The sequence below is a fragment of the Ursus americanus genome, chromosome 17 (assembly GCF_024610735.1).
Source record: "Ursus americanus isolate L20-20 chromosome 17, mUrsAme1.1.p, whole genome shotgun sequence".
Lineage (NCBI taxonomy): Eukaryota > Metazoa > Chordata > Mammalia > Carnivora > Ursidae > Ursus > Ursus americanus.
This window is the reverse complement of record NC_142143.1, coordinates 56,057,534-56,079,698: the sequence shown is the minus strand read 5'-3', so window position 1 is coordinate 56,079,698 and position 22,165 is coordinate 56,057,534. Positions and strand designations below refer to the sequence as shown.

Here is a 22,165-nt window from a genome sequence, read left to right as displayed (position 1 = left end):
CTTTGGATGATTTGATAATTATCTAGTTGTATTTGTGGGATAAGTGAGTCTAGGGTCCTCCTACTCTGCCTCCATCTTCCAATCTCCTTCTGATACTGTCTACTTTAAGAGGAAGAAATGGTATTAAATGTTAGGATGCATGAAGATCCTTCTTTTTTCTTTTCTTTTCTTGATCAATTTCTATTTCTTAGAGTAGTAGGACTGTAGAGAAATGGGAGCTGGGTGTCATATCTCTTGAGCTTTGATTCTGTATTATTTTGTTTCCTTTTTTTCTAGGGATAAGAGATGTTCCACCAGGGGCGCCTGGGTGGCTCAGTTGTTAAGCGTCTGCCTTCAGCTCAGGTCATGATCCCTGCATCCTGGGATCAAGCCCCACATCAGGCTCCTCGCTCAGCGGGAAGCCTGCTTCTCCCTCCCCACTCCCCCTGCTTGCGTTCCCTCTCTCACTGTGTCTCTCTCTGTCAAATAAATAAAATCTTAAAAAAAGAGAGAGATGTTCCACCAATTTCTGATCAAAGTTAAGAATTTCTGAATGATCAGATTGTTTACTTACAGAATGTAGAGAAAGAAAAGAAATTGGATGGATGATTCCTGAAACTTCTTATCCAGTAGTTCCAGTTATAAAGTTTAGCCTGCCTTGTCCTAATATCATCTTTTGAATGTAACTAAGATACTAGTTTTTGGAAATACTCACTTCACATCGTCCAATCTGGATTATACAGTACCCATAGGGATACACACTGGGAGATAGAGTAATTAATCATAATGGAGCTAATATCTGTTGAGTGTTCACCAAGTGCCAAAGACTTTCCTAAGGGCTTTATGTGTATTGTCTTATTTCACTACAATTTTAGGAAATAGATACTCTTTCTTTATCCTGTTTTACAGATGAGAAAAGATTCAGACATATGAGGGAATTTTCTGTGTCACTCAGTTTGTGACAGAACTGGACTACAACTTAGATTTGATTCCAAAGGCTAATGAAATAGGTATTATCTCTATTTGCAAATGAGTGGTTTAGAGATGTTAAGTACCTTAATGTAAAGTCACTTAAATAATAATGATGGTGTCAGCATTTGAACTCATGGTCTGTCTTTCTCTAAAACTCATGGTTTTAACTATTGAAATTCTTTTTTTTTTTTAGATTTATTTATTTTATTTGAGAGGTAGCACCAGTGGCAGAGGGAGAGGGAGAGAGAATCTCAAGCAGACTCTACACTGAGCTCAGAGCCCAAGGAGGGGCCCATGACCCTGAGATCACGACCTGAGCCAAAACCAAGAGTCAGGCGATTTACTGACTGCGCTACCCAGGCGCCCCTATTTTAAATTCTAAAATATCATTGGGCATTAAGGAATAAAGTAGGAGAACAAAACACGTTGAGAATGTTAGAGATTTTAAAAAGTTAAAATAGGTTGACTGGCATTATAAATCCCATTATAAATCAGGTCTTAGAGATTAAGGTTTTTGTATGACGTTGTTAGGCTAAGGGAGAAGAAATCAACTAAGGGCCTGAATGGCAAGGATGACTTGGCATATAATGAATGAGAATCTCTGAGGGCCGAAAAGGGACTTTAAAAAAATATGGTAGCACTGAGAGATGCCTTTAGTAATTTATTTACTGCATTTGGCTGCTGTTCTTCCAGTCTCCGTTGCAGTTCCCACATCGAGGCTGTTCCCACCCTTCCTGTGTCCCTTGAGCTGAGCAGGCACTTCCTGTCCTATTGGAAATGAAAGTTAGAGATTGGGGGTGGTGTGTGGTATGTGTGTATTTACTCTGCACATTGTTAGTACTGTCTGTCCCATTATCATAGCAAAAAGGTGACTGGAAAACTGGAATAGAGACTGGGACTTCATTTAAGGCAGGGTTTGGGCTTAAGGTTTGCTGTGGCAAAGCAGACAGGGTTAATTTGTGTTATCTGTGATAACACAAAGGGAATATCTGTGATGGCACACGGTGACCTGAAGAAGGGATTTGAAGGCTTTGATTTTACATCCCTATTCCATTTGGATTGGTAGGAGTTACTGGGTATCATTCTCGAATTTTTTTTCCTACAAGTTTTTTATTAAGGCTACTTCCACAGGCCATACTTTGAAACTGTTAGAGGTGAGTGTGGTCTCAACTGTGTTAGGTTCTTCTTCCCTAAGAACTTTGTATTTTCTTCTCTGTGAAGCATATGCTTTTTAAAAGTAATTTTTTCCTACAGCTCAGAGACAACTTGAAGCAAACATTCCAACTCTGTGAACTTCAGTTTGGGCATAAATTCCAGGTTTGGTGAGTAACTCTTAATTGTTTGAGCTTCATGGATCTTGAAGACAGAAAATGGGGGATAAAGAGTCAAACAAGATAGCTTACAGTTGAAGAAACTGCTAGGTAGGCAGGGTTGCCTCAGTAAAGCTAGGGGGAAAGAACATAAACCACTAGACACCAAATCTGTGACCTAGTCCAGTTTGATAATTCCTTCTTAAGTATGAAAAATGCCTGGGGGAATCTGAAAAGGAGTGAGAGGCATTAGCCCATCAGCGTGACCCAAGAGGAATAGAACAATCCAAGGATCTGAAGCTAGTTACTTCCCCTACTCTGTCTCTGCTCTTTGGCGAGCTCTTCTGTTTGTTCCTTCTTCATGCATGATCACTGTAAGTGTAACGTGTGGGAAAAGCCCTGAGCTCATCTCACATATTCGTTCTCAGTATGGCTGTCCTCACATGTTCTCTGAGGCAGTGTGTCCCAGTGGCCCCTTTAAAATCAAGCTTGAAAGCTGCTTCTAAGTCTTATAGCTCTAAGGCAAAAAAAAAAAAAAAAAAAAAAATCCTTGGTGTCTTTTCAGGGGAATCAGTTTGTTCTTATTGGAAAAGGAATGGAGTTGAAAGAGGTAGACCTAAGACTTTTCTTTTTGCTTTAACTACCAAGACTGTGAAAAATAACATCTGGGGCATTAGGACCCAGTGGAAGTGTCTCATTCAGACTCTTGGTTAACTTCTCTCAGTGACGTAAACAAGCAGCCCTAGCTCATTCTCTACCCACCCCCCCATCCCTCTCCCTCTTGCTCCTTTTCTCCCCCTTTCTCCTCCCCCTCCCTTTTCCCTCTCATTTTCTCTTTCCCCCTCTCTTCCCCCTCCCTTTCCCTCTCCCTCTTCTCTCTCTCAGCTCCCTTACATTAAAGAGAAAATGCTGCTATCAGTGACTTCCAGGCCTGGGATTTCGACTTTTGGCTATAACAAGAACAACAAGAAGGTAGGGAAAAGTGCTTTTTTGGAATCCAGCGACTTCCTTTCCTGGGGATCCGGGAGTGCCCTTGGCTTTAACATTCTTCGTAAGAGGAGATCGAAATTCCTCTCTCCACTCAGCGCCTCTCCCTTTTCCAGCACTTCTTTCGGCATCTTTTCTCACCTGGTTTTGAAGTTCCAGCAGCTTATAGTCCTTGTGTGTGAGGCCTGAGAAGGCAGGGGAATTAAAAACAAATCAGGCTTGTAAGTTTGTATCTTTGTGGAATGAAGTTAGTTTGACTTCCTGCTGATATACCCAGTCTCCACTGGGATAATATGTCATCTCGAACCCTGGTCCCCTGCCCACTCCCACCAAGGTTATTTTGATCTTTTTGATGAACTGTTTCTATGTGCACCCCCCCTTTCTTTCTACCCACTCCACCAGCATTATCAGGTAGCTGAAATATATAGTCCGTGAAATCACAACAGCTTCGTCAAGAACTGGGTATACTCTTCTAGACTAGGTAGAGACCCTACCCCACCCCTCCTATAGGGAGGGAGTCCTAAGAGAGAACATACTGGCAGAAAGCTCTATGATTCTTTGGGTTCTGCTGCTGAGCTGGTGCTTGGACCTTTGCTGATAGCCAGGCTCAGCAGGGATCCTTAGAGTCTTAGTGATTAACCCACGGTTGCCAGAGAATTGTGCTGTGCTTGGGAGCATGGGCAGTCTAATGAGAGGTAGACCATCATACTGACATTCACCAGAGAATATCCTTGGTAGTTTCTTGGCATTTCAGGGCACATAGTCCTGATTAGGAGGAACCTCATGATGTAGGAGAAAGACCCTTGACCCTCTCTCTTGGCATGTAGTTCTTTGAAGAAAAAAGATGTCATGGGTGTAGGGATCTTTTGCCCATCTGATGGAGTGTTGGAGGGTTCTGGAAGGATTCCTGCTGCTTTCTCATATATCTAAAGATACTGTTATAGGTAATTTAAACAAAGTGAAAGGAGTGGGTAATGTTTAGAACTAGAACACTTAGTGTCAGTTTATAATGGTATTCATTCTGTTTATATCCTTAAGAAATATGGGTCCATATATGTTTGTTGGTTATCAATAATACACATACACATATGAATATATAATTTTGATAGAAGAATTTTTTAAAAAGATTTAGAGAGCTCACGAGTGGTGGGGGAGGGGCAGAGGGAGAGGGAGAAGCACCACCTACGTGGTGCTCAATGCAGGGCTCCATCCCAGGACCCTGAGATCATGACCCAAGCCAAAGGCAGGTGCTTAACCAACTGAGCCACCTGCTCACCCCCAGAAGGATATTTCATCTGTTTTTATTCCTTTCAAATTTTATATAGTACTATATGAAACTTTCCTTAATTTTTTTTCTTCACGTCTCTCAGGTTACCCAGACCCATTAAGATAAAATAAAAAGAATTCCAAAAGTTAGTTTTTTTCCTCTTAGGGGTTTCACGTATTCAGTGCTATCTAAAATCTTCTCTTAGCTGTCTTCACTCCCTTTCTGTCTTGTAGTGTAGGAAACATTTAACCACCTTCTATTTTTTTCTTTTTAAAGATTTTATTTATTTATTTGACATAGACAGCTAGCGAGAGAGGGAACACAAGCAGGGGGAGTGGGAGAGGAAGAAGCAGGCTCATAGCGGAGGAGCCTGATGTGGGGCTCGATCCCAGGACCCCGGGATCACGCCCTGAGCCGAAGGCACACGCTTAACGACTGTGTCACCCAGGCGCCCCCATTTAACCACCTTCTAAATCTAGGATACCGTAGGGGATAAAGAGGTATAATAGTGGTCTAGGATTCACATCTCATATCTCTTCTGATAACTTGTAAGGTTTGAGAAGCAATCAAGAGTTGTGTGGGTTCTTACAGGTCAGTGTTATGATGACATCACTTTGTGGCTGTATATATGACTCCTCGTATGTGTACATAGGTTGGTAAATATTGAGTATATTTAAAGCATTATTGCATTGCTCTTTGTGTTGACATGCAGTGCTTAATGTGTTTCTCCTTTAGGGAGAGTGTTTAGATGGATTTGTTCATGTAATTTGTAAATTTTTACACCCAAAGTTACGTTTTTCACACTTTTTAAAAAGATTTTATTTATTAGAGAGAGAGAGTGAAGAGGGGAGGGGCAGAGCGAGAGGGAGAAAGAGCCTCAAGCAGACTCTGTGCTGAGCCTGGAGCCATTGCAGGGCTTGGTCCCAGGACCCTGAGATCAAGACCTGAGCCAAAACCAAGAGTCAACCGCTTAACCAACTGTGCTACCAGGCACCGGCAAGGTTACATTTTTAAAATAATTTTTAGTTTTTAGTAATAAATTTAAGACATGCCCACTAAAAAAAAAAAAAGTAAGCATAAAGAGGTATGTAAAATAAAATGTTTAAGTCTTCCTTTCCTGTCCTAAAGTTTCTTACCCAAATCCCACCCCTCAAGGAAAATAAGTGGTAGCAATTTAGAGTATGTATCCTACTAGACTTTTCTATGACAAAGTTAAGTTTCAATTTTGACATTGGCTTATTTGCCATTTCTATTAATAATTCAGTTTCTCAAGTAGATCAAGTCTATGTGAAAAAGTTCTTAGACCTGTCCAAAATGTTTGAAAAACTGAAGAAGAACAACCCAAATTTAAACTTTTGAAAAATACAAATTCTAAATATCTGCTTTTATTGTCTGTCATTATGTAATACAAAAATCTAGGTATAATCGATTGTAGAGATCTGCTTTCTTGAAGGAGAATTTTTACGTCAGAATTTACGATAGTCATTACTTCTAGTTTGTGGAGTAGCAGTAATCACCAGTAAGCTCAGAAGAGCTATTTATATACCAGTGTTGTGACTTTTTTGAAAGTGTATTAATTTTATTTACTTGACTTTAAAAAGTAGGATTGTTTTATTTTGAAGCATATTTGTATACTCCACTTGTCGGGGAAGTTGTTACCTGAGGAGTCCACGACACAGTTTTCTTACTGTTTATGACTGTGGTAAATACAGGAATACAACCAGCGAGTGTATAATTCCTAATAAAGGCAGATTCTTTCTCAAGATGTAGTGTTGAATATCCATTCTTTTCTTGGAATTCAGATAGTCACAGAAAGGGGATTGTGGATTTCAGAGTCTGATTCTGCAACATAATGTAGTGCCTGTTTTAAAAATGTCTGTTTTAATGGCCTTCAGTTACTCTTTGGTTCATTTAAAAGAAATGAAAAGTAAAAAGATCAGAGTTCTGGGGTCTCAACACTTTCTTCAACGTTTGAAAGAGTTGCCTTGGTAGAGAGATTTGAGTATAGGTGAGACTGAAAGAGGAAATGTTTGGAACTAAAGGAATCTCAGACTTGTAAAGGGCCTAACCACGCCTTCCCTGACATCATCTTCCTGGCATGTGTTATTATAATTTAACTCCTCAGAGCATCAACAACTATTTCCTGTGGAAAAAAAAGAAAAGAGATTGTGTTTAACTTGGGATAATTTGCCTTGCCTAACCTATTTTGCATAAATTTCTATTTCTTCTTGATCTTAACATATTGAAGACCAGTGTGGTGGGGGGGGGTTGGAAGCAATGATGGGAGTAGAACTGACTGGTGGCCATTGTTAGGTCTTCACTCTTTGAGAAGCAGGAGTTACCTGAAGGTTTTTAAGTATTTACTCAAGAGAGAAGAAAGTGGGAAGCAATGCTATAATCGTTTATACTTATAACAGGGAAGGATGATTTTTGTGTGTTTACTACATTTTCAGCTAGTTTTCATCAAATCAGACTTATTAAAACTGAGGACTAAGAACTTTTAGGTCTAGCATCTCTTGACTGGGGGCAGCTATTCTGTTGTCCGTAATAAAGTTGATTCAGTTAGTTTAAGTTGAGTGGTAATGCCTTTCCTTTGATCCCTCCCTTACCTTTTGAGCCCTACTAAACTAATTTATGCACTCATTACTGATTATCTTTACAACTATAATAGGTATCCCACGTGATAGCCATGCCTCCTAGTTCTCCCCGCCTTGCTTGCCCCCAAATAACTTTAAAGGATTTTTTTTTTTAAAGATTTTATTTATTTATTTGACAGAGATAGAGACAGCCAGCGAGAGAGGGAACACAAGCAGGGGGAGTGGGAGAGGAAGAAGCAGGCTCATAGCGGAGGAGCCTGATGTGGGGCTCGATCCCATAACGCTGGGATCACGCCCTGAGCTGAAGGCAGACGCTTAACCGCTGTGCCACCCAGGCGCCCCTAAAGCATTTTTTTTTTAAGATTTTTTGTTTATTTATGAGAGAGAGAGAGAGAGCACGAGAGCAAACATGAGAGCAGGGGAGCAGAGGGAGAGGGACAAGCCAACTCTGGTCTTAGCACAGAGCCCGCCCTGGGGCTCGATTTCAGTACCCTGAGATCATGACCCAAGCGAAAAACAAGAGTCAGTCACTTAACTGACTGAGCCACTGAGGCACACCCCCCCAGCCAATGACTTTATATTTGCTGCCATGACAGTCTTCCAACATCCCAGCAGTCAGTCTAGTGCTGAGCATTTCTTGTATAAAACCCTTTAATGGCTGTATATTACCTGCTAAGCAAAGCCCACATCCTAGCCCAATACCCAGTGTTTATCCAGCCTTTCCTTTTTTTTTTTTATTTAAAAAAATTTTAGTGGGGTGCCTGGGTGGCTCAGTTGTTAAGCATCTGCCTTCGGCTCAGGTCATGATCCCAGAACCCTGGGATCAAGCCCCGCATCGGGCTCCTTGCTCAGCGGGAAGCCTGCTTCTCCCTCTCATACTCCCCCTGCTCATGTTCCCTCTCTCGCTGTGTCTCTCTCTGTCAAATAAATAAAATCTTTAAAAAAATAAAAAATAAAATAATTTTGTTTTTTAAAAGATTTTATTTATTTATTTGATAGAGGGATAGCAAGAGAGAGCACAACCAGGGTGAGGGGCAGGCAGAGGAAGAGGGAGAAGCAGGCTCCCCACTGAATTAGGAACTGGATGTGATTGGGGCTGGATCCCAGGATCCCAGGATCATGATTTTAGCTAAAGGCAGATGCTTAACCAGCTGAGCCACCCAGGCACCCCTTAATTTTTATTTTGAATTTTTTCTTAAGTAGGCTCCATGCCCAGTGTAGAGCCCATTGCGGGGCTTGAACTCACAACCCTGAGATCAAGACATGAGCTGAGGTAGAGAGTCAGACTTGACCGACCTAGCCACCCAGGTGCCGTTATCCAGCCTTTCCTTATCTCCCCCACCTATGCCCCCCTTGATTCCATTATCTTCACTCTGCTTTACCCAGTTGTTTTACCTGCAGTTCTCTGGATATACCCTTGGATTACTGGTTTACCTTCTAGTTCCATAAGAAAATATGCTGTTAAGACAGAAAAATACAAGAAACAGGATGACATAAAATATAGATTAAGAGGTCAGATGGAATTATAATGCAGATGTGCAAACTATAGAGTTTTATCCTGGAAGATGAGGACTGAAGAGTACCCATTGTTTTTTGTTTTTTTTTTAAATTTTATTAATTTTATTTTTTTAAAGATTTATTTATTTGAGGGGGGAGGGGAAGAGAGAGAAGAGAGAGGGAATCTCAAACAGACTCCCCGCTGAACGTGAGGCCCAATGTGGGGCTCGATCCCATGACCCTGAGATCATGACCTGAGCCGAAGTCAAGAGTCACTCAACTGATTGAGCCACCCAGGTGCCCCAGTACCCATTGATTTTTGTCACTGTAGAGGTGGTTGGCAATTTTGACAAGCTATTTCAGAGTGGGGAGCAGAAGTGAGGTTGTAGTGGGTTGATGATTATAAGAAGGTAATGAAGTATAGATGGTGTGTATGGACTAATTTAAGACCTTTAAGATGGAGAGCAGAACCCAATTTAAAAAATGGGCAAAATATACGAATAAGTATTTCTTCAGAGAAGATCTACAAATAGCCCTGAAAAAGGTGCTCAGCATTATTAGCCATCAAGGAAATGCAAGTCAAAACCACAATGAGATACCACTTCACACCCACTAGGATGCCTATAATCAAAAAGACAGGTAATAACATGGGGTAATTGGACTCTTCATACACTGTTTGCGGGAACATAAAAGTGGTGCAACTGCTTTGGAAAACAGTTTGGCAGTTCTTTAAAAGGTTAAACCAGTCAGGGTGCCTGGGTGGCTCAGTCGGTTGGGCTTCTGACTTTGGCTCAGGTCGTGGTCTCTGCTCAGGTCATGGCCTCAGGGTCCTGGGGTCCAGCGCTGCATCGGGCTCCTGGCTCAGTGGGGAGTCTGCTTGTCCCTCTGCTCCTCCTCCCGTACCTCTGCATGTGCTCGTGCTTTCTCTTTCTCTCTCTCTCCCCCCCCTCGTTCTCTCATAAATAAACAAATAAAAAAGGTTAAACGCAGTCTTAGGTATATACCCAAGAGGAATTAAAACATGTCCACACAAAAACCTGTGCACAGTGTTTATAGCAACTGTATTCATAATAGCCAAAAAGTGGAAACAATCCAGATATCCACCAGCTGATGAATGGATAAATAAAATACGGTATGTACGTACCCATACAATAGAAGTTTTGGAATTTTATTCATCAATTAGAAGGAATAGAGTGCTGATCCATTCTACAAAATGGATGAACCTCGAAAAACATTATGTTAGGTCAAAGATGCCACTCACGAAGCCCACCTATTTTATGCTTCCATTTATATGAAATGTCCAGAATAGGCCAGTCTATGGAGATAGCAGATTAGTGGTTGCCTAGGTCTGGGGGAGAAGGGGATGGTTGGGGGAAAATAGGGAGTGACTGGTGATGGGTATTGGAATTTTTGGGGGGTCATAAAAATGTTCTAAAATTAATTGTGGTATTGGCTGTGAACCTGTGATCTAAATGCCATTGAATTTATACTTCGAGTGGGTTAATTACGTGGTACGTAAATTATATATATATATATATATATATATATATAAAGTTGTTATTTTAAAAAGATGGGGAACAGAGAAAGGAGAGAAAGGCAGAAAGAGGATAGGGGTGATATCGAGAGAATTTTCTTAAAGATGGGAGACATGGGAGCCAAAATGTAAAAAGAATAATGGTGAGTTACTTGATACTTATTTTCCAAATACATATGTTCCTGTTCTTGTTCCCTTCTTTTGTCTGATACTTTTGTTTTTGTTGTGCCTCCACTATTCAGCCTCTCTGATCCTTTGTTGTTGTTGCCCTCCCTTCCTTTTGGAATGGCCTTTCTGTTTGTTCCCTCCACCCACATTCATTAAACAGCTCCAGCAAGCTAGGCCCTGGGGCTAAGGCATGATCGTGGCTGTTCAACAGCTCACAGTTAAAACCATCTTGCAAAACCCTATCTATCTCTCAAGTTCAGCTGAAATGTTACCTCTTCTAGAAAGCTTCTCCTAGTTCCTCTACCTCCCAGCCCTCAATACGACTTTTCTTTCCTGAGCCTCTATAATATTTTGTATTTCATATATGGTAATTTATATAATTTTGCATTGTTTTGGAATCAGGTCATTGTCTTATCTTTATTGGAATATAAACTGTAAAGGTAGAGACAGGGTCATTCAGTTTATTATCCTCCAAAACACCTGATAACAGCCTCTTAAGCGTACCTAGTAGATACTGAAAAATACGTATTCTAATAAATGTAATTAAGCTGATGTTAGGCATTAAATTAAGGTTAAATGAAAGAAAGCAGCATGTATATTCTATCATGAAATATGGAGTTAGATCTGAATTTAATTGCGGCTTTTGTCATTATTAGCTGTGTGACTAGTTGCAAGTTTCTTAGGCTCTCTGACCTTGAGTTCTTCATCTTAAAGTGCAGATATACTTTATTGGTTATTTTGAGAATCGGTAATATTTGATAATATTTATAATCCTGCATCAGCGTGGATAAATAGACTTATTATTTCTCTTCTCTTCCCTTCCCTCCCTCCCTCCCTTCTCCTTCTCCTTCTCCTTCTCCTTCTCCTTCTCCTTCTCCTTCTCCTTCTCCTTCTCCTTCTCCTTCTTCTTCTCTTCTCTTCTCTTCTCTTCTCTTCTCTTCTCTTCTCTTTTCTTTTCTTTTCTTTTCTTTTCTTTTCTTTTCTTTCTTTAATAAGCTCTACGCCCAACGTGGGGCTTGAACTCATGACTCCAAGATTAAGAGTCGCATGTTCTACTGACTTGAGCCAGCTAGGCTCCCCAACTGTTATTTCTTTTATCAAAAAAAGCCTTTTTTCTTGATGCCACTTCTTCCTCCAGCTGCTGCCCCATTTCTCTTCTCTTTACAGTAGAATATCTTGAAAGAGTTGTTTATTCAAGAGTTGTATATACTTGCTCTCATTAATTTCCTTGCATTATTTTTCTTTTATTATCATTTATTTATTTGAAATATTTAGTTAATTTATTATTTAATAGAGCACAAACACAGGGGAAGTGGCAGGCAGAGGAAGAGGGAAAAGCAGGCTCCCCATTGAGCGAGGAGCCAGATGCTGTGCTGTGTGGGGCAGGGGCAGGACCCGGACCCCAGAACCTGAGCCAAAGGCAGACGCTTAACAGACTGTGCCACCCAGGCGCCCCTCTTTTATTATCTTTAATATATTACTTGATAATACAAAAGATTACATGCAATTATAAAGCATAATAAAAAGATGAATACCTGTAAGCCCACCTTCCAATTTAAGAACTAGAATCATTTTCTATAAATCTCATATACTTAATGAGTATCTCCCTGTCCCTTCGCCTACCTCCCCTCTAGAGGTAGCCATTCTCCTAAATTTTATATTTATCATTCTGTTGCTTTTTAAAAACATAGTTAAAAATCATGTTTAATCTGCTTGTTTACATTATTCTAAATACTTTATGTGTATAGTTGTATAATTGTTTATATTATCTCACTTAATCCGTATAACTGTTTCATCATTATTATCCCTATTTTACAGATGAGAAAAAAAATCAGGTACAGAGAGTTTAATAACCACATTACTAGTGAACAGCCCAGTTAGGATTTGAACTCAGATAGTCTGGCTCCTAGTCTATGATGTCAACCACTACCATACTGCCTTATTGCAATACATAGTCCTCTGGCCTTCCCCCCCCCTTCTGTATTACGCTTTCATGATTCATGTTCTGTACAGCTACGATTTATTCATTCTTCAATGCTGTATGATATTTCATTTTGTGAATATACCATAATTTATCCATTCTCCTGCCAATGAGTTTTTGGATTGTTTCCAGGTTTGTTATTACTAACATTGCTGCACTGAACATTCTCATATTTGTAGTACATTGGTGTAAGAATTTCTCTTGTGTTTGTACCCAGGAGTTGGATTGCTGAGTCATAAGGTATGTGAATATTCACCTTAAAAAGGTAATGCTAAATTGCTTTCCAAGTGTATCTAATTTGTTCCTCTCCACATTCTGTAAAATTTATTGTAGATTCCCATCCTCTCTACTTGTTCATTCTCTATTAAACCTAATCTAATTAGGCTTTTACTCCCGCCATTCTACCAGAACTGCTCTTAAGAAGGTCTGCTGTGAGGGGTGCCTGGGTGGCTCAGTCGGTTAAGCGTCTGCTTTGGCTCAGGTCATTGTCCCAGGGTCCTGGGATCAAGTCCCGCACTGGGCTCCCTGCTTGGCGGGGAGTCTGCTCCTGCCTCTCCCTCTGCCTTCCCCCTCATGCTCTCTCTCTCAAATAAATAAAATCTTTAAAAAAAAAGAAAAAAAGGGAAAAAAAAAGGTCTGGAGTGACTTTCATGTTCTTGAATGGTCAGTTCGTGTCCTCATCTTATTTAATCTGTTGTCAAAATGGACACAGTTGATCACCCTATTCCTTGAAACACTTTCTTCATTTGTTTTACAGAACACCAATTTCTCCTGTTCCTCTAGTGCCTGTGGCCTCTCCTCTTAAAGCTCCTTTGCTTGTTCCACTTTATTCTCATCTTTAAACCCTGCAGTTCCCCAGGATTCAGTCCTTGAGTTTCTTTTTTCTTCTTTTTAAAATTTAATTTAATTTTTTTTTTTTTTAAGAGAAAGAGAGCATGCGTGCAGGTGCGTGTGTGCCCACAGGAGGAGTGGTGGGGAGGAGCAGAGGGAGAAAATCTTAAGCAGACACCACGGTCCTGACATAGGGCTTGATCTTAACGATGCTGAGATCATGACCTGAGCCGAAATCAAGAGTCGGATGCTTAATCTGCTGAGCCACCTAGGCACCCCTTGAGTTTCTTTTCTGTCTTTACTTCTCCCTTCATAACTTCATGCAGTCTCATAGCTTTAAATACCATTCATATCATGGGAACTCTCAAATTGTGTTTCCGACCTAGACTGCCTTCTTGCATTCCAGATTCATATATCTATTATCATCCTTGACATCTCCACTTAGATGTTTATTGGACATTTCAAACTTAACATGGCTAAAACAGAGCTCCTCCCTGCTTTCTATCTTCCTGCCAAACTGTCCTCAATATCTTCTCTATCTCCGTAAATGGTGACTTCATTTTCTCAGGTGCTCAGCCAAAAAGCTTGAGTTATACTTCTCTCTTTCTCATACAGCCCCATGTCTAATAGTGTAATACTAGTACCTATTTTATTGGACTGTTAGTAATTAATGCCTGGTACATAGTAAATTATCATTAAAGTTAGCAATTATAACAAACTATCCATGGAAAATATGGTCCCCTTCTCTCTATTCCTATCTGCATATGAAAAACTTTTTTTCCCCCTAAATTTTTATTTAGGAATAGAATTTAGTGATTCATCACTTACATATAACACCCAATGCTCAACACAAGTGCCTTCCTTAATACACATCACTCATTTAGCCTACCCCCCACCCATCTCCCCTCCGTCAACCCTCAGTTTGTTCAAAAACTTTTGTTTTTAAGATTTTATTTTTAAGTAATTTCTGCACCCAACATGGGACTCAAATTTACAACCCCAAGATTGAGAGTCACATGCTCCACTGACTGACCCAGCCATGTGCCCCTATTCCTATCTGCATATAAACAAGCTTATAATTTTTCCCATCTTAAACAAACAAAAGCAACCCCAAAGCAACCATACCCTGCTTTGATCCCATGTCTCCTGCCAGTACTGCCCATTTCTCTGATCTCTTTCATAATCAAACTTCCTGGAGTGCCTGGCTGGCTCGGTAGGTAGAGCATGTGACCCTTGATCTCAGGGTCTTGAGTTCAAGCCCCATGTTGGGTGTGGAGATTACTTAAAAAAAAAAAACAACTTATTGAAAGAGTAGTTCCTATGAAGTCTTCATTTCCTTACTTCTCACTCATTTTCTTATTTTTGTATTTTTTATTTTTAACTGTGGTATGGTAAAATATATATAACAAAATTTACCATCTTACCCATTTTTTAAGTATACAGTATGTAATAATAATTTATTACATCATTGTGCAACCAATCTGAGAATTCTTTTCATCTTGCAGAACTGAAAGTCTGTACCCATTAAACAATTTCCCATTCTCTCCTCCTTCCAGTCCCTGGCACACACTGTTCTACTTTGTGTCTCTATGAATTCTCTAAGTATCTCAAAGAAGTGGAATCACACAGTATTTATCTTTTTGTGATTGGCTTATTTCACTTAACATAGTGTCCTCAATATTCATCTGTGTTGAAACGTATGTCAGAATTTCCTTGCTTTTGGGGCACCTGGGTGGCTCAGTCATTTAAGTGTCTGCCTTCAGCTCAGGTCATGATCTCAGGGTCTTGAAATCCTGCCCTGCATCAAGCTCTCTGCTCAGCAGGGAGTCTCCTTCTCCCTCTCACTTTCCCTCTGTGCTCTTTCTCTCTCTCTAATAGATGAGTAAAAATCTTTAGAAAAAAATGTAGAATTTCCTTGCTTTTTAAGGTTGAATAATATTTCATCATATATATACCACATATTGTGGTTCATCCATTTATCCATTCAACCCAAGTGAGGGACACTTGGGTTCCTTCCATCTTTTGGCTATTATGGATAAGGTACGTGAACATGGGTGTACAAAGATCTCTTCAAGACTCTGCTTTCAGTTTTCTTGGGTATATTACCAGAAGTGGAATTGCTGGATCATATGGTAATTCTATTTTTAATTTTTTGTGGAATCAACATGTTGTTTTCCATAGCAGTTGTACCATTTTACATTCGCACCAACAGTACACAAGGGTTCTGATTTCTTTACATCTTTGCCAACACTTACTTTCTGTTTTTTTCATAGTAGCTACTAATGCGTGTAAGATGGTATCTCATTGTGTTGTTGTTGTTGTTGTTGTTGTTGTTGTTGTTGTTGTTTGGTGAGCCCTATGCCCAGTGTGGGGCTTGAACTCACAACCTAGATATCAAGAACCTGGATATCAAGGGTTGCATGCTGTACTAAGTCAACCAGGCACCTCTTGTAATGGTTTTGATTTACATTTCTTTAATGATTAGTGATATTGAACATCTTTTCATGTGTTTGTTGGTTGGTTGCATATCTTCTTTGGAGAAATGCCTGAGTCTTTTGCCTATTTTTTAAATGGGATTATTTTTTTGTTGATGAGTTGTAGTTTGGATATTAACTCCTTATTAGATATATGATTTGCAAATATTTTCTCTTATTCTGTAGGCTGCCTTTTGACTCTGTTGATTGTATCCTTTGAAGCACAGAAGTTTTTAATTTTGATATAGTCCAACTCATCTATTTTTTCTTTTGTTTTTTACTTCTGTTTGTTTTTTTGGTGTGTGTGTTTTTGGCAAGAAATTGCTAAATCCAATTTCATGAGGCTTTTCTCCTATGTTTCCTCCTCTTCCTCCTTCCCCCCATCCCTCCTCCTCCTCCTCTTTCTCCTTCTCCTTCTTTTAAGATTTTATTTATTTGAGGGAGAGAGAGAGAGAGCATGAGCAGGGGGAGGAGCAACGGGAGAAGCAGACTCTCCACTGAGCAGGGGGCTCAACAGGGGTCTGGAACCCAGGACCCTGAGATCATGACCTGAGTCGAAGGCAGATGCTTAATTAACCAACTGAGCCATCCAGGTGCTCCTCCTAGGTTTTTTTCTAAGAGTTTTATAATTTTAACTCTACGTTTAGGTGTTTGATCTATTTTAAGTTAACTTTATATATGGTATTAAGTAATGGTCCACCTTCATTCTTTTGCAGGTGGATATTCAGTTTTCCCAATGTCATTTATTTAAGACTGTCCGTTCCCCATTGAATGGTCTTGGCACTCTTCTTGAAATCCTTTGACCATATGTCCAAGGGTTGGTTGGTTGGTTGGTTGGTTTCTTTCTTTGTTTCTTTTTTTAAGATTTTATTTATTTATTTGTCAGAGAGAGAGAGCTCACAAGCAAGGGGGGGGGGGTGGCAGAGGGAGAAGCAGGCTCCCAGCTGAGCAAGGAGCCAATGTGGGACTCAATCCTATGACCCTGGGATCATGACCTGAGCCGAAGGCAGACGTTTAACCAACTGAGCCACCCAGTTGTCCAATTTTAGATGTATATTGCGTTCCTGCTGTAGAAGATAAGGATTTGATTGGTTTTGTTTTTGTTTTTGTTTTTGTTTTTGTTAGAAACCTACCTTTTCCTTTCCCTTGCAAGGGTTTTAGGATCTTTAGCCCAGTGTTTAAAAAATTTCATGATGATGAACCTTGTATGGGTTTTATTTATTTAGAGTTGTATACTAATTTCAACCTGGAAATACATATCCTTTGGTTTTAGGGTTTTTTGTTGTAATTTATTCCCTTCATTTTGCTCTGTGTGTTCTTTTTGAAGTCCTGTTTTTTGTTTTGTTCTGTTTTTATAACAAATAACATTAAAAAAAATTTTTTAAAGTAATCTCAACACATAACATGGGGCTCGCAGTCATGACCCCAAGATCAAGAGTCCCATGCTCCACCAACTGAGCCAGCCAGGTGCCCCTGAAGCCCTGTTTTTGTATAGGACTTCCCACATCAGTATTTTCCTTCTATTTTCTTTAATATTTTCCTTTTTTTTTTAAAGCTTTATTTTCTGGGATATTTCCTCTATCTTCTGTTTATCTTCTAGCCCTTCTATGGATTTTTTTGTTATCTTCTGTCATACTGTTAATTTCTAAGAACTTTTTTTGTATTTGTATGTTCCTTTTTCTGTCGAAATCTGTTTTCACTTCATAGATAAAAAAGTTTTGTTTGAATCTCTTAAGACTGTTCATTAAGTTTTCTTCTTTTGTCTCTTTTTCTTTTGAGTTTCTTTTTCGTTTTAGTCTTTGACTTCAGAGGTTTTCTTTAGATGTCTTATGATTTTTGGCTGTTTAAGTGAAAGGCATTAAAAGACCAGATGGAAATGCTGTTGGCATGGGAAAACCTTACCAAATTGTAGACTTCACTATAGGTGATAAAAGCTGTTGCATAGGGAGGGGCCTGAATATCATCATTTATAGAGCTTTTCTATTGTGGTGGTGTGTTTCCCCAGAGGGAAATACTCCAGTCTCCTAAGAAGGGTGGGGTTGGAGAAATGGCTGACAATATTGCTTAATCCTCATGTTTTCATTTTACTATTTATTCCCACCCAGCTCTGTTTGGTGGCTATGAAACCAGAGTCCCTCTGGTTCAACCTCCTCAAAGAATAAACTGGTTGTCTTGTGGAGGAGAGATAGAAGTGGGGTAGTGGTAGCCTGATTGTGTGGCTAACACCTCTGTCTTTTTAGGTACTTGGTGCCTCTAGTTTTTGAGTGTTTGTGGAATTTTACAGAATTACCGTTCTCCTAGTTTGCTTCCTATAAGGTTTTAGCTTTCTTTGCTCCTCTAAGTTATATGTCACTTATCTATCTGGTGTCCAGGGTCTAAAATGTTGGGATTATCTGTTTTCTATGTCCTTTGAAATTTTTCATTAATTTATTTATTTAAAGTTTTAATTTATTTTTTTACTAATCTCTACACCCAACGTGGACCTTGAACTCACGACTCTGAAATCAAGAGTCACATGCTCTTTTTTTTTTTTTTTTAAGATTTTATTTATTTATTTGACAGAGATAGAGACAGCCAGGGAGAGAGGGAACACAAGCAGGGGGAGTGGGAGAGGAAGAAGCAGGCTCCCAGCGGAGGAGCCCGATGCGGGGCTCGATCCCAGAACGCCAGGATCACGCCCTGAGCCGAAGGCAGACGCTTAAGGACTGAGCCACCCAGGCGCCCCAAGAGTCACATGCTCTTCTGACCGAGAGGCACCCCTGTGTCTTTTTTAAACCTTTACAATAATTTTAGTGGGATTTGGGAGGCTCTAGAGATGATTACATACATTCAATTCAGAATCTTCTATTCATGCTTCATCCCCCTCAGTCTAGCTTTTGCCGCTCTAAAGTAGGTCATCATAGTTGTCAGGTGCTTCCCCCCACCCCAGTTTTATTGAGATATAATTGACGTATAACATTCTGTAAGTTTAATGTATAAAACGTGATGATTTGATACACATTTGTTTTGCAAAGGTTTGCCACACTAAAGTTAGTTAATATATCCTTCACCTCACATAATTACCGTTTTGTTATTACCACGAGCACATGAAAGCACTACTGTCCTAGCAGCTTTGAAGTACACAGTACAGTAGTTTTAAACGACAGTCGTCATGCTGTACATTAGATCCCTGGAACTTGCTCGTCTCCTAACTGGAAGTTTGTACCCTTTGACCAGTAGCTCCCTATTTGCTCCTCCCCTCAACCCTTGGCAACCACCGTTCTCCTCTCTGCTCCTATGAGTTTGATGTTTTTTAGATTCCACATATAACTGAGATCATACAGTATTTGTCTTTCTCTCTCTGACTTATTTCACTTAGCATAATGCTGTACAAGTCTGTCCGTGTTTTCACAAATAGCAGAATTACCTTTTTATGGCTGAATAATATTCCTTTGTGTATATATACAACCTTTTGTTCATTCATCCATCAGTGGACACTTAGATTGGTCCCATGTGTTGGCTATTGTGAGTGATGTTTCAGTGAACATGGGACTCCAGATATCTCTTTGAGAAAGTGATTTTATCTCCTTTGGATATATATCCAGAAGTGGGATTGCTAGATCTAATGGATTTCTTTCTTTCTTTCTTTTAAGGATTTTATTTGTTTATTTCAGAGAGCGAGAGAGAGAGCGTGCTCGCATGTGAGCAGGGAGGGAGGAGGGTAAAGGGAGAAGGAGAGGGTAAGAATCTCAAGCAGACTCCACACTGACCGTGGAGACCAATGGGGGCTTGATCCCACAACCCTGAGTTCATGAACTAGCTGAAACCAAGAGTCAGATGCTCAATGGGCTGAGCCACCCAGGTGCTCCATGGATTTCTATTTTTAATTTTCTTTCTTTTAATTTTTATTATTTTAAAGATTTTATTTGTCAGAGAGAAAGAGAGAGAGAGCACATAAGCAGGGGGAGCAGCAGGCAGAGGGACAAGCAGGCTCTCTGCTGAGCAAGGAGCCGGATGTGGAACTCAATCCCAGGACTCTGAGACCATAACCTGAGCCGAAGGCAGATGCTTAACCGAATGAGCCACCCAGGCGCCCCTATTTTTAATTTTCTGAGAAACCTCCATACTGTTTTCCATATGTACTAATTTACATTTCTACCGGTGGTGCACCAGAGTTCCCTTTCCTCCTCATCCTTGCCAGCATTTGTTCTCTCTTGTTTTTAGGATAGTCATTCTAACAGGTGTGAGGTGCTGTCTTGTAGTGATTTTGATTGGTGTTTCCCTAAGGATTAGTGACATCGAGGACTTTTTTATGTAGCTGTTGACCATTTGTATGTATTCTTTGGAAAAATGTCTATTTAAGTTTTCTGCCCATTTTTTAATTGGATTTTTTTGCTATCGATTTGTATGAGTTCCTTTTATATTTTGTATGCCAACTCCTCATCAACTATATAGTTTGCAAATATTTCTTTCATTCAGTAGGTTGCCTTTTCATTTTGTTGATGGTTTCCTTCTCTGTGTAAAAGCTTTTTATTTTAACGTAGACCCAAAAGTTTATTTTTACTTTTGTTTTCCTTGCCTCAGGATTAAGTATGTTTAAAAAAAAAAATGCTGCTAAGGCTGATATCAAAGAAATTACCGCCTGTGTTTTCTTCTAGGAGTTTTATGGTTTCATGTCTCGCATTTAGATCTTTAATCCATTTTGAATTTATTTTTGTGTATGGGTATAAGAAAGTGGTCCACTTTAATTTTTTTTGCATGTAGATGTCCAGTTCATATATGGCCTTTATTATGTTGAGTTATGTTCCTTCTATATCCAATTTGTTGAACATTTTTATCATGAAAGGAAGTTGAATCTTGTCAGTTTCTTTTCCTGTCTCAAGATGATCGTATGATTTTTGTTTTTCATTCTATTAATGTGATATATCACGTTTATTTATTTTTTTTAAAGATTTTTTTTTTTTATTCGACAGAGATAGAGACAGCCAGCGAGAGAGGGAACACAAGCAGGGGGAGTGGGAGAGGAAGAAGCAGGCTCATAGTGGAGGAGCCTGATGTGGGGCTCGATCCCATAACGCCGGGATCACGCCCTGAGCCGAAGGCAGAGCTTAACCGCTGTGCCACCCAGGCGCCCCGATATATCACATTTATTGATTCCTATATGTTGAAACATCCTTGCATCTTGGGAGTAAAGCTGACTTGATCATGGTGTATGGTCTTTTTAATGTGCTGTTGAATTTATTTTGCTAGAATCTTGTTGAGAATTTTTATTTCTTTACTCATCAGGGATTTTGGTCTGTTGTTTTTTTTTTTTTTTTTTTTTTAAGATTTTATTTATTTATGTGACAGAGAGACAGCCAGCGAGAGAGGGAACACAAGCAGGGGAGTGGGAGAGGAAGAAGCAGGCTCATAGCAGAGGAGCCTGATGTGGGGCTCGATCCCAGAACGCCGGGATCACGCCCTGAGCCGAAGGCAGACGCTTAACCGCTGTGCCACCCAGGCGCCCCGGTCTGTTGTTTTCTCATAGTGTCCTCATCCGACTTTGATATCAGTGTAATGCTGGCCTCACAAAATGAGTTTGGGAATGTTTCCTCCTCTTCAGTTTTTGGAAGAGTTGAGAAGAAGTGGTGTTAATTCTTCTTTCAGTATTTGATAGAATTCTCCCATGAAGCTGTGTGGTCCTGGGCTTTTCTTTGTTGAGGGGTGTTTGATTACTAATTCAGTCTCCTCAGTTGTTACTGGTCTATTCAGATTTTCTGTGTATTTTGTCTGTTTTTATGATTAAGACTTGGTAGGTTATATGTTTCTAGGAATTTATCTATTTCTTCTAGGTTATCGAATTTGGTGGTGTATAATGGTTCATGGCAATCTCTTACGATCCTTTGTATTTCTGTGGTGTCAGTTGTAATGTCTCTTATGTATAATTTTGAGGTCTCTTTTTCTTGGTAAGTCTAGCTAATGTGTGGTCAATTTTGTTTATCTTTTCAAAAAACCAGCACTTGTTTGTCTATTCTCTATTTCTGCTCTGATCTTCATTCTCTCAATTTTTCTGTTAACTTTGGGCTTAACATGTTCTTTCACTAATTCCTTGAGGTTTTTTGAGATTTTTGTTTCTCAATGTAGGCATTTATTGCTATAAACTTCCCTCTTTGCATTATTTTTGCTGCATATCATGAATTTTGGTAGGTTACATTACCATTTTTATTTGCTTCAGCACTTTAAAAATTTCATCTTTGACTCATTAGGCTGTTCAGGAGTGTATTGTTTAATTTCCACATTATTTGTTAATTTTCTAATTTTCTTCCTGTTACAGATTTCTAGTTTCATACCATTTTGGCCAGAAAAGATACTTGGTATGATTTCAGTATTTTTGAATTTGTAAAGATTTATTTTGATATTTAATACATGCTCTGTCCTGGAGTATGTTCCATGTGTACTTGAAAAGAATGTGTATTCTGCTCTTGGATGGAATATCTTATATGTGTCTGGTAGGGCCATTTGGTCTAACGTACAGTTTGAGTCCTGCATTTCTGTATTGATTTTCTGCTGGGTAATATTCATTGTTGAAAGTAGGGTATTGAAGTCCCCT

General features: G+C 39.5%; 1 protein-coding gene across 13 annotated transcripts in view; it reads left to right on the top strand.

Annotated features, from left to right (window-relative positions):
- Positions 1–1,762: 1,762 nt before the first annotated feature.
- The window catches only part of RBMS2 (RNA binding motif single stranded interacting protein 2), a 67,011-nt gene continuing 46,608 nt past the window's right edge, over positions 1,763–22,165 (top strand). For 3 of the 13 annotated variants that reach the window (XM_045789838.2, XM_045789845.2, XM_045789844.2), the window contains exon 1: positions 3,031–3,233. In XM_045789838.2, the coding sequence (XP_045645794.2) occupies positions 3,168–3,233 (66 nt within the window). In that variant the 5' untranslated portion in view covers positions 3,031–3,167. Of the gene's footprint in view, positions 2,106–2,205; positions 2,274–3,029; positions 3,234–22,165 lie in introns of those variants that run through there. The other 10 variants (XR_015727216.1, XM_087869063.1, XM_045789846.2 and 7 more) reach the window with 8 other exon arrangements.